Genomic DNA, 13,416 nt, shown 5'->3' on the forward strand with positions numbered 1-13,416 from the left:
TCCCCTAAACAAACATTGGAGCCACATTCTTATCAGCGCAAACTTCTGAGCAAACTATTCGCTAAATTCTCTTGAAGCACCGCCCCTTCCTACTGTGTTTTTTAGAGCACCTCCTGGTTTCTCAGTAGAGTTTATAGAAATCCACTGCTCCAGAGAGAAAGTGGACTACTTTTTTGGAATCCAGCAGATATTCTGTAAAGTTTTAGAATCATGCCCCTCCGGGTTGTTATGCAGGGTCCTGGGCCTTGGGGGTTCCGTCTGGTCGGTGGGAAGGATTTTGAACAGCCCTTGACCGTCTCACGTGTAAGTGCTTGTTACTTTTTTAACAAGTCAGGCAGCAGAGTCGAAGTGTCTACCGGTTAAACTTGGCCTGTGTGTGAAACTGCAAGTCCTGTAGCGTAGGCTATTCACATAGCCTACCAGTCTTTCTCTGTGCAGTTTGCAACGTTATATCATCCTCCCCGCAATTTAACTTTGATGTATGATGCTTATACTTCAAGTAGGCTAACTTTCTATTGTGAATGTTGAAGGACAAAAGAGGCGACCCTTTCTTAATCGACACAATCTCGCTAACATTCCTGTAACGTGCTGTATTTAGCCTAGCGTTTGTATCAAATATTTCGTGCCATTCCTCAGTAACATATGGATTAATACTGCCTTTCGATACAGTGTAACACATTTCACCTTCTGGGTGGGGTGTTTTCGTAAAACGTGGAAAACATTGACCTAAATGTTAAACTCTACACAATTGTCAGTCTTTGGACAGACAAAAGTTGATTCTTTGGAAAGTGAAAGAAGAAATGTTTTGTTCTAAAAGCCGAACGTCGTTTGTGGTTTTGAAAGTGATTGGAATTGTGGGTCACAGGCTTCAACGTAATGGGATGAGTGGAATAGTCTGGTATAAAACTGTTTAAGCATGCAAAAGGAGTTCTGGATATCCTTGCTACTACTGCTGCTACAGCTACCTATTGCTGCTGCTAATGATGATGGTTATTAACCACCATTTACCAGGTTACCCTTGGGAGTAAAGCAGCCCAGGCCAACCTCTGTATCGGAGACATGATCCTGGCCATCGATGGGGAGGCAACTGACGGCATGACGCACCTGGAGGCCCAGAACAAGATTAAAGGCTGTGTGGAGGAAATGGTCCTCTCTGTCGATAGGTATGGCAGCATTACTAATCGCTTGATGGCCTGTACAGGCTTGAGTTGGTGTGCAGTCATGTGTAGCCTTGTGTAGTCATGGATTTTCCCTTTTCATTTTTCCCCCAATAGTGTGCAATTGTACTTTATCACTAGAAGGAGTAAATGTTGTCATCAATGTGATGTGAAAGTATATTTACCTGTGCAAGTTCATGTGAGGACTTGTTAAAGTAAGTCTAAGCGTAAGACGGCTTTACAAAATTTCAGTGAGAGCTGGAGAACAACTTTTTAGAAAGCAAATTTTCCTGTTCTTTTAAAAAAATAAAATTGTAAGGTAGTAATGCTGCAGCAGGACTTGCAGCTCACCACGGGGCTTTACTATGTAGCGAGGATGCTGGCCTGCCCAGGTAACTTAAGGAGCAATCACTGATCTCTAAAAGAACACTGGATCGGGTATCTACTGATCACTGGATCGTACTACAGGTTCTTTTGCAATTAGTGGTACTCCTGAAGTTACCTGGATAAGCCAGTAACCTGACTTCGTTGTACACACCTCAGACAAGGTGTTTGCTCAAGGTGGAAAACTGGTAGTCGGTGGTGAAGTAGACATGTTGTGAAGAGGTTTGCACTCCCACTCCAGTCAATGGCTTATGACATTCTCTTTGTTGCCTCCATTTTCCATAATCTCTATTATCTTAGTGCTTTAACAGTGCTCTGTGTGGGTAATGTGAATGCTCTGTGCAAATCCTAACCTGGTTGTCATTAACATACATTTGACTCCTAATCTACTGACGTGGGAGCTGTGGAAACTGCCTGAGGTGCTTGTAGCGATTTTTACAGTGTTACTGCTTTGGCACGAGTTGTGAATGTGCGATGTTGTGAATGCCATGTGAAATGACAGTTAACGAGCACCAATATGCCCCCCCCCCTTTTTTTTTTGAAGGTCAGAATCTAAAATGTGGTCTCCACTAGCATCGGATGAAGGCAAGACCAACCCTTACAAGATGAACCTGGCGTCAGAACCGCAGGTATGCTTTTCCTTTGTCTAGAGGACTGTTTCCTCAATCATGATCCCACTCTCACTGAGTCACAAAAACGTCACCCCCATTAGCAGACAGCAGTGCTCCAACTCTGACTGTATGTGAACATTCAGCAAGCGTTTTGTGGTTGTGTAGTCAGCTGTGATGTCATTGTTTTTGTCCTAACAAGACGTCTCCTAGGAGACTAGAGGGTTTATCTCGCGCCATGACTCAACAGGCCGCTGCTGCAAGCCAGAACGGAAGAGGGAGGTCAAAGGCAGGGAGAAGTGCATCTGTGGGAGAGAGGGTGTTCAGGAAGTGTGTTCAATTACAGACGCAATGGGAGGGACTGTGTGTATGAGGGCGTGAGAGAGGGATAGAGTAACGGCCAGAGGTTGGAAGGGAGAAAGGGGGGGGGAGGATAGAAGGGGACCTTTGCTTTTCTGCTAGACTAGACTAGAGGGCGTAAGATAATGCTGTGGAATAAGCTGTGAATCAGCGGTTTCAGCATAGCTGGGCTGCGTCTCACACTAAAGATATGATTATGTCTCTTGCACTACACAGTTAGTGGCATGTAATGCTGACAAATGGTCAATGATTGCGTACAAATGCTAACTCTCGTGCACTTCTTCTTCTGCACCTCTACTTTTGTGGCTGTCTTGGTGTTGGTGCTGTAGAGTGGGCAGACGCTCCATGCGTGCTCTGTGCAGAGTCATTCCCCATCATGTGATTTCATAATGGTGCAGTTGTCTTGTCCTCAGGTGCCTGTGTAGATCTACCTTTATTGCGTGTGTGTCTGTGTGAGTGAGTGTATTTTTCATTGAAAGACAAGTTAGAGCCTCTGGAACATCAGCGGTGCACAACAGCTTGTATTTTGTCTATCAGTCCCTTTAGTTAGAAAGCTGAATATAAAGCACCTACCAGCATCTAGTGTAGGTGGAGGGCTTTAGTGGTGTTGTGTCTGTCCCTGCTACCTGTTGTGTCAACAGTGGCTCTGTTTCTGTTCCTCTATGGGTCTGATCCAGTAGTTCACATTTTACCAGAGCCATAGTACCCGTTTGCAGGACACACAATACCTTATTGTTAAAGGAACATGCCAACTATTTAGGAAATAAGCTTATTTTCCAATAACCATAGGCTAGCTATAGGCTAACTGGTCTAACCCATTTCCAGTGAATTATGTAATGCTTGGCTAACGTGTCAGACTGTGTTTTAGCACATACAGAAAAGAGAAGGATATTCATTCTCTTATCTATTGCGCTGTAAATATATTTTACAACACCCGATGGTGAAATCTAAGACAATTACATATGTAGCAGGGTAGGCTATTTGGAAAAACGGATATTACCCCTTCTTTGTTTAAAAAAATAATTCCATTCGCACTGATGATACAAACATGCTATATACAGCTGGGGAAGGGTGTCGCAAACCCCTCAAGCAAACAGGTAGCCAACCAGAGATTTTAAGCGAAGAGGGGAACAACATGTCACAATGCAAGCATGCCGTTTTCCCTTGATGAAGTTTTGAGTAATAATTCAGTAATTACCGTTTTTATGTAAATGAAAGGCCAAACCGCATGGAAATACTATGCATTTTTCCATATGGGGTCTTAGAAGACATCTGTCTAGCTTTTAGCCACAATGTTTTTGTTGCAAACAAAATCAACCTTTAAGCGTGCTCAGGTGACGTGATAGATGAGGCACTGTTGCTCATCTGCCCATCATCCGTAAAGCCCTCCCTGAGAATTTCATTGGTCCAAACAGCTCTGGTTCAAGCATAGCTGCTCCACAACGGATCAAGTACAGACCGAACTTCCCGACTTAAAATGTTGTGAGCGTGGCTAAGTTCGGCTGGCACCCAGACTAGGACAAATTCATTCTGAATGCAAATTCTGTCCAGTTTTTACATTATGGATACGTTAGAAATACATTCCTGTGTGAAAGGGCTGACACTCTGAAACTCAGTCATCTTTTTGCCCAATCTTTTCTCAGGAGGTGAAACACATAGGCTCTGCCCACAACAGGAGTGCCATGCCATTCTCCCCAGGTGGACCCAAGGTGGTCACCAGTCAGTACAACAACCCAGCCGGCCTGTACTCCTCAGAGAACATCAAGGACTTTAACAGTGCTGTGGACGATGTCAAGACTGTTGCCGCAGCCAACGAATCTGCCAATGTGTAAGAATATTAATTTCTGTAATAAGAAATGAGTGTGGGGGGTGGGGGGCAATGTTTTAAAATACGAAGATCTTTGGTCTTTCCCATTTGTATACTCTGCAATACTAGCAATGACTCTTATTATTAGAGATAGTTACATGATCCTGTTTGCTCTTAGATGGACTCTTCTGCTATTTAGGGATGGACTTCGGCTGCTCGTTATAGACACGAATGTTGCCACAGACTTGTGGTTTTCGCTTAGGCTAATGGTCTGCTGTTGACATCAGACTTCAGAACCTCTGCAGTACTTCTTCCTTTTGACATTTAGCATGGGCCTACAAGGGGCTCCTGGGAAAGACAAAAAGGCCTGTGTATTAGTATAAGCACCATCCTTATCCTTCATCAAGATATGCATAGTTTGCCGCTTTTGGTATGTCTGGGTCAGCCAGGCTTCCCCCCCTGCTGAACTGAGATGACCTCTTTGCCTCCTTGTTGCAGGCCAGATGACGCTAAGGCTGCTGGGAAACCTGGGATTCCCGCTGACTCGGAAGTGTACAAAATGCTGCAAGAGAACCAAGAGTCCAACGAGCCGCCGCGACAGTCTACATCTTTTAAAGTGCTGCAGGAAATCCTTGAAACAGGTGTGCAACTTGGCTCTGTGAATTCAGTGATGGCTTGGATCTGGCTTTCAAAAACTATACATCTCAGAGAGCCCCATAGAAGCATTCCACTGTGTTCTAACCTGTGGCATATTGGCATGACTCATCTCTTTTTTTTTTTGACTTGGTTTGATCTGTGACATTTGCAGTTAACACACCCTGGGGGCTTTGGCTTGTTTTGTGTTGCAACATCAAATCCGCTTCAGCAGCAAAATTATTCCTGTTTTTTATATATATATATATATATATATATATATATATATATATATATATATATATATATATATATATATATATATATATATATATATATATATAATATATATGTATTTGTTTACACTTGACACATTATTCTTTGCATGGAAATATATTTGTCAGGATCATATAAATTCACTGCAGGAGCTTTTAAAAAGCAAGACCTTTTCAACTAGACTTTAGCTGAACACTTTCAGCCAAACAACAGCCTTGGTTTTGTCACTTGCTCAAATTAGTCATTCATAGTGGCGTTGCCACAGCCGCAGTGCTGCCATTTAGACTAATGATGATGTCTTATCACAACAGGCGACCCCGACAAACCCTCAGGCTTCAGGAGCGTGAGGCCCCCCACCAATAAAATGGGTGCCTCCCTGGGAAAAGCAGACAAACTACCTATCTGTGACAAATGCGGCTCAGGGATTGTGTGAGTACCACAAACCTTTTTTACTTCTGCTTGTGAACTTTGAACTGGCCCACCATGCAGTGTTGAAAGTAACACTGGGCAACAATTTCGCTGCTTTTTGAGGTATGCTTTTATCAGGCAACAAGTTTTGCGGTCATCTTCAAAAGACGGATGAACAGATGTCATTCGTTCCCACCATCCATCATGGATATGCACTATATAGTTATGAACTGGAACACACTGCAAGCATTGATATCAAACTGTGAAACCTTAATTTAAAAAAGGTTCTCCATTCACCATAGCACATAATAGATACATAATACAGATTTAGTTTTCCAAGTTGTCACGTCATTTTAATGACACAGAAGTGTACGTTTTTGGATGATCCTTTTCACCGTCAAAAACACAGTGCAGATTTGAGCACTGTACTCCTTTTTTTGCCATTATTTGCTCATGTCGCCACCTTGTGGCTGATCAGAGAACTTTCAGCTGGTGTCTGTTGCACATTCTTACATCGGGTTGCTATACGCTCCCATTGGTGGAGGGAGGGGTTGATCTGGATTGTCCCTACCAGCAGCAGCTGCTGTCCTGGGGGGCTGTTAACCCTGTCTTATGAGGTGGTAAGACTTCAGAGGCACCTTAAGGCAGAAGAGACATGTCCCTTTAGACACTCTCAGCCCAGAGCAGATTGGGTGACCGTTGAGTCTGTGGTAACCAATCCAAGTCCAGGATCAGGTTCTCTGAACATCATGGCAAGGTCACGGTACAGTCCAGCACAATCCTGACTAATTAACTAGCAGTATAAAATTCACACTAGGGCTGCAGCAATCAGTTGTTTAATAGATTAGTTGTCGACTGTTAAATTAATCGTCAACTATTTTGGTCATTTGTTAATCGGTTGTGTCATTGTTTTTAAGGAAACAACTTTAGAACTCTTTAGCACAACTCTTAACTCTTTAGAACAACTTCACCTCTTTAGCAAAATGTTGTCTGCTTTACTTGCTCCTCTGTGATGGTAAACTAAATGTATTTGGCGTGTGGACTAAACAAGGCATTTTAGGACATGTTCTTGGACTCTAGGAAACAGTCATGGATATTTTTTTCCACCATTTATCAAATAAACAATTACTCGATTAATCAATAGAATAATGGACAGATTAATTGACTATGATTAGTTGCTGACCTAATTCACACCCATGTTGAGTTTAGTTTTAGTTTACTTCTGATCTACATTAAGTCTAGTGTAGTTCTGTGGAATGCACAGTAACCAATTTTAACTGTTCTTTGGTGTAAACAAAGACAACATTTGTTATCATAGAAGCTTTGGGAATAATAAGTATGACTCTGTATACATATCTAAAATGGCTTAAATAAACTATATATATACTATAATTACCCTGTCAGATTTTTAAATAGTATATATATATATATAGTATAAGTATATATACTCTTTTGATCCCGTGAGGGAAATTTGGTCTCTGCATTTATCCCAATCCGTGAATTAGTGAAACACACACAGCACACACACAGTGAGGTGAAGCACACACTAATCCCGGCGCAGTGAGCTGCCTGCATCAACAGCGGCGCTCGGGGAGCAGTGAGGGGTTAGGTGCCTTGCTCAAGGGCACTTCAGCCGTGCCTACTGGTTGGGGTTCGAACCGGCAGCCCTCCGGTTACAGGTCCGGAGTGCCAGTAGGCCACGGCTACTCCCTAGTGCAAATAGTGTGTGCATGTTGATTCAAACCCAAGTACTGTTTAAGTCCATTAAGATAAGCATACAACACAGAATCGTATTCTGTAGTGCAGTTTTAGAATCCGACAGCCCTAACCCTAACCACCTGTGTAAATGGCATGCAACTGTGTTTTTGTTCTGGTTTGGTTTGAGTTGGCCTCCACTCAAAAATGCAAGTGGTTTGACCCATTTTTAATCATTTAATTACTCACCTTTGTGAAGCGTATTTGTTTGCTGTTTTTTTTTTGGATAAGTAGGTGTTGACTGATGGATGTGAGGATTCTGAAACTTCCTTTTTTGTTCCCAATCACAGGGGCATCGTAGTGAAGCTGCGAGACAAGTTGCGCCACCCAGAGTGCTACACGTGCACCGACTGTGATGTCAACCTCAAGCAGAAAGGCCACTTTTTTGTGGAGGACAAGATCTACTGCGAGAAGCATGCGCGTGAACGAGTCACGCCACCCGAGGGCTATGACGTCGTCACAGTCTTCCCTAAGTAGAATGCCAATATCACTTCCTGCCCGGATTTCCAAACTGGATATGAGACTGGAGGAAATATCAAAAGAGTTACCTGAAAACATTCCAGAAATGTAGTGAGTTCCATTAGATGGAAGTGGTCGACTGCTCATGGTATTGACCAAGTGGATAATGGATTTTGTTGTGTATTAATGCTGCCATTTAGTATGCAAAACGTTTGCACATATACTTCTGGAAAATGTTTAAGTATAAAAGCCCTCGAATAATGGCTTTTAGAAAGGTGCCACAGACAGAAAATGGTTCAAACTATGTGTATAGCACATATATGCTTAATCAAAATATCCTTTAAAGCAAATATGCCAAAAACTGCCTCAAATTAAAGTAAATCTGTTTATACTTTTTTATATGATGAATTTGTAAATATGTCCATGATGTAAAAACACTGAAGCATTGTGTATGTCTTGGATATTAAACCACCATCAAGACTGTATCCCTTCCTTTGATGTTTCTATGAACCTCCCACGGTGTTCAGATCCAAAAACAAATTTTGCAATACCTGTAACTGAATAAGTAAATAAAATTGAATATGTTTTTACTTGATGTTGGTCTTTGCTGTTACTAACTACTGGACTGTCTCCCTAAAAATGATGTTAAACAACCACTGTGACAATTAAACAGGAGTGTTAAAAATAACAGATTGCTTTAACAATAGTACATGTTCAATCACGCTTACAGAACATGCAGCCCTGGACAGATGTCCTATGATGGTTGAAACCTTTATTTCTCAAATGAGTAGTGTACAGTTTCATGGTGTATGGAAATTATTTACTCTTTCTATTTAATACTGTTAAATGTATATATGCAATTGAAGGGATTGTATCAGTCTTGTAATCAGACTTGCAATGATCAGCAATATATTCTCAAAAAGATAATTTTGGTTAGTTTTCAAAGGATAATCTTGTTGCACTTGGTCAGGTTATTCATGACACTCAAACTCTTAGGTTAGGACAATTCTAAGGGCCCAGCACTGACATAATACTATCAGGGCCCAGAATTATTGTCATAGGGCCCACATTTTCTAGCAGCGCCCATGGAAAGTGCTATGTTTTTTGGAAAAGACAAGGCTTTCTTTGTACTCTTCAGTAAACTTGCTAAGATCCTCTGCCTCAATGGCCCTGATGAGATATTGACTCAGTCTGAATCAAGATAGCAAAACACTCACACATACACGCGCGACCATTTACAGAACCCGTTACACCTGTACTTTAATGGTCACCCTCTCTTGTGGTCTGACCGTTGACGAGATGCAGCCTTTAACCACAGAATTGCGCTGTAGCTGAGTTTGCACAGAGCTCCACAGCTGTATCCAGATTACTATCGTAAGCTCATTGTAGAGAGACAAGAGCTAGAAGCATTGTCTAACTGATTCAGACCTGCTTTTATTATATGATTGTCAAGTGTTTAGTGAGAGAAGTATTTCAAAGTATAATATATTTCAACCTGCCCGCGATTGCGTCCTATTGATAACGAGTCGGTATGCGCTTCTTGTTCGTTGTTGTGACTAGGCTACAGCAGGAGACAGATGGAAACGTCAGAATGCGAGCACATGAAAACATGATTGTAACATTTCTGTCATCCTATCAGTGAAATGTCTGCATCCTTAACTACTCTCCTTTATACTGCCTGTTCTCTATCCAAAACCATTCTGAGCTTGGGGGTTGAGAGGTGACTGTTTTAATTAATAGGCATAAAGGTGGTCAAAAGGCTGGGTCAGTGGGTCTTATCAGTACCGCTGGTAGTCTTTAATGGCACGTTGTCAACCAGTTTATAATAGCAGTCGCATCTGCTGTGCCACCTGGGAATGTGCCAACTTCACAGGAAACACGGTAATCGGTCCGATTACTCCGATATCAAACTTATATTCAGCTCAGGTACTATGGTTTCAGAGTATAAAATGAATAGCTGTTCCATCTCGTGACAGCTTCGACAGCCTACCCCCTACCCTCTCCTACCCCTCCATTAGTACGCCTGCTTTTGAGGTGCCAACGCAGAGCATGATTCTCTTAGAAAGTGATGGAAATGAGCAATGTAAATACTGATAATCGTTAACCTCAATCAAACCATGAGATTTGAAATGAAAAAAAAACCCTTCAGTCATCATCGGTAAAACATTCTGCCAGACAGTCTATATTTTTGTAGATATCACACGAAAGTATGATTTTAATATGAAAATATACAAGATAGAAAAATACAAGTTATTCAAATGTAAATAAAAGGTACATTTTAAATCGATCAGAATCAGACAAGAAAGTGTCAGGTGCGGATCGCTGACGATGATCTTGGAATCAGTGACCTTGCTGTGGAATTACAGTCCGAATCAGTTTGCAGGTGTGCTAGAGATCATCTGTGCCAACAAAGCCAACGAATAATGGCAATGGTGCGATAGTTGAAATCACCAGTTTTGATCGACTCCAAAAACTGACGAGACCGGAAAAGCGAAGGCACCTGTCAGGTCCAAAACATTCCCAAGAACCTCAGAATTACGAATGTCACCGACACAAAACTCGTCAAACAACATAGAGGATTGCCCCCCAGCATCTTGCCAGCGGGGCGATTGCATGGGAGAAGTCCATCTGGAAGAACATGTGGTTGATTGACTTCTATAGTCATATGCGCAGTAGTCTGGAGACATTAGGTGAGTTTGGTACGCTTCGATGGTCAAAGTATGTCCCATGTAATCTCCCATTCGGAGGGTTTCCGTCAATGCCCATATATAGTTGTGCGCAAACCGCAATGTCTCTATTTTAGTCAGTTTGGCGTCATTTGGCAGGGTTGGGAGAACCTCTCTTAGCGCATCCAGGGCGGAGTTGAGATTGTGCATGCGGTGCCTCTCTCTGTCATTTGCTTTCACCCGCCGATTCACCCGTTGCTTGACCCAGTATTTGCCGGCTTTGGATCTGAACCTGACAATTGTTTTATTTTCACCAGCTGTCATGCGTTTGTCCTTCATTCTCGCATCTCTTTTTGACGCAATTCTGTATTGCTGATTTTCGCTCCTTCCGCGCCCAGAGAGTTGGCTTGACTGGTCACTGACTTCAGAATCACACACCCCATGTCTGTCGGTAGAATCGCACGCCGATTTGGGAGACATCCTTTAAGATACAGGCCTGGGTTATTAAACATACATTTATTTGCAACAAAATCAGTGAATTATGTATCTGTTGCGTCACACACAACATAAGCATTAACATTATAAGAATATAGGTAAAATAAAATATTTCTGTTTCATACTGATGCTTACCTGTCCCACTTGCGCTTCACCTAAATGGCTTTGAATTGCGCAGAGTCCTTAATTGAATGGTTTTCAGGTCTCAAAGTTAGGCTGAGCTTTCCGTGGAAGAGGCGAAGTCTGAAGTCGTCGTGCCTTTTTCAGCTTCCATGGACAATGACGCATTGATGGTCATTGGTCATTTATGTATAATTTATCTTATCAGTGCGCATGGAGCGTGCCTTAGAGCAAATAGGGCTGGGAAGTGGCCAATCATCTTCTAGAGGGGTCTTTGAGAGTCTCTGCCCAGTCTTTCCTTGAGTTCCAATCCCCAAGTTCAACAAAAGACAGCATGGCCGTGAAAAGGGCCATGTGGCAATTGGTAAACAAATCGTTTACGCAGACATTGAATTGAGCACCTTTCATGCCAAACACTTATTCGATGTTCACTCTCTGTTCTAAATGTTTTTGCCTGGTTTAAGCAATTCAGTGCGTAATCGTTTACTATGAACCTCCGAGAAAATAGCTGCGTAACTCATCATGAACTAGAATGCATTCCATGCAAATAGTTATAGGTCTATATAGCATATAATGAAGATGCGTTTTTAAATAATTTACTCTTGGCATGTTTGCATTTATCCTTAAAAGAAACCAATTCCCAATAACATTCCCAACAACACCGCGATTATATATTGCGCTTTATACACTCCAAAACGAGTTTCCACGATGGAGATAAAATAGCGTTGGAAGGAATTTAGTTGGTCAAGACTGCGTTAAACTGAGTCATATTTGGAAGAATCTGCTGTGTTCTCAGCACAGCATCATAGATATACAAAGTATACCTTTTAAACCTCCATTACTTGAATATCAATACATTTTGAAAGGAAACCATGGAACCAATACGCATGTCCAAATGGAGATAGTTTAGTTGTGATTTACGCTGTGAATTATTTCGACGAATATCATCAAAAAAGGAAAAAAAGGTTTGGTTGAAATCAACCTAAGGCATTATTAATTCATCAGATTCTGTTATTAGTCGCTACAAATATATTATAAAATAATTATTCGGCCGTGGATCATACGTGCGCCCTTGTGTCACCTGTTTGGAGTACAATGAAGCAGGAGAGTACACGTTGTTTTTTAACCAATGATAGTCAAGCCTTACTAAACAAACTGGCCGCACATGTTTGGTTTATTCTCAGGTACTTTGTATCTCAATCTTTGGCGTTTATGAGACTAACTTAGTTTAACATTAGATGTTTGCCATTGTCTACGCAGTGCCCACATAGGTACTTCTCGGCATTCTAACTAAATATGTATTTTGGGGGGCATCTGATAACCATATGCTTTCAATAAAATGAACAAATACACCTAAGAGATAGGGGGTGTTGTCATGGTGTTATAAAAAGCTCAAAATAATCCAAAGTAAACCAAATAGTACGGCTTTACAAATAACCATTGATGCCAAAACCATATTCTCGTATCGCGGACAGGTGTGAGTTTGAATCTCTCAGTTTTGTCGTCTGATTTTTTATCAGTATCTTGTAATATCCTGCTTGCTATGCAAAGCATAGGCAAACATTGGCCCCCAGTTGCTGTGGAAATTATAGATATCGTCAGAGTTGGTCCGAAACTGATTTAACAATATTTAACAATAAACCATACTAACTGGAGAGCAGGTGATAGGTGCCCCAAGCCTCATGATTAATACTTCCGTTACTACTTCACTTTACAGTACCTTGCCATTATTTATTAAACGAAATCTATTTATTATTATTTTAGCAAACAGAAGTACCAGGTGGGGCTTTATTTTCACCCACAGCCTTTGTTTGAAGGACATTTGAAGAGGGCAATCAAAGACCAAAAACTCGCTGACCAGATTGTTGCCATCCATTTGTTCCAAACTCGCAGGCAAGCCATTGAATTCTTTCCTCTTGTTCAGCCACGGGAAAGGAACTGTGTATAAAGAGGAAAAGGGAAACTTCACTCAGAGGAAAAAAAAACAACTTCAGGACATTTAATTACAACCCGTATGCCATATGTACACCTTTTCTAAAAAGTCCAACAAAGCCATTGCTTTTATTTAGTACAGCGTGCGTCTTTGGAGATGTGCGCATTTGGAGAGGTGCGCGCATTGTAATCAGAATGACCCCCAAGTACACTTTACACAAAAAGTAATGCAGTTTTAATGTGCCGTAGAGGTTGCTTTAGAAAATCCAGTTATTGTGGCGCCCTGTATATGCTTTTGATGACCAAATAAACCAATTACAATTGAATAGAAGGCGGCCTCACCATAAAACGTCTGT

General features: G+C 41.6%; 1 protein-coding gene across 1 annotated transcript; it reads left to right on the plus strand.

Annotated features, from left to right (window-relative positions):
• The first annotated feature begins 106 nt into the window (after positions 1 to 106).
• pdlim1 (PDZ and LIM domain 1 (elfin)) lies at positions 107 to 8,442 on the plus strand. Its single transcript, XM_048270417.1, has 7 exons — positions 107 to 303; positions 1,012 to 1,163; positions 2,086 to 2,170; positions 4,153 to 4,337; positions 4,815 to 4,957; positions 5,537 to 5,654; positions 7,679 to 8,442. The coding sequence occupies exons 1-7, from the start codon at positions 211 to 213 to the stop codon at positions 7,863 to 7,865; spliced, it is 963 nt and encodes a 320-aa protein (XP_048126374.1). The 5' UTR covers positions 107 to 210; the 3' UTR covers positions 7,866 to 8,442.
• The last annotated feature ends 4,974 nt before the right edge of the window (positions 8,443 to 13,416 follow it).

The sequence above is a fragment of the Alosa alosa genome, chromosome 18, assembly GCF_017589495.1.
Source record: "Alosa alosa isolate M-15738 ecotype Scorff River chromosome 18, AALO_Geno_1.1, whole genome shotgun sequence".
In the NCBI taxonomy this organism is placed as follows: domain Eukaryota; kingdom Metazoa; phylum Chordata; class Actinopteri; order Clupeiformes; family Clupeidae; genus Alosa; species Alosa alosa.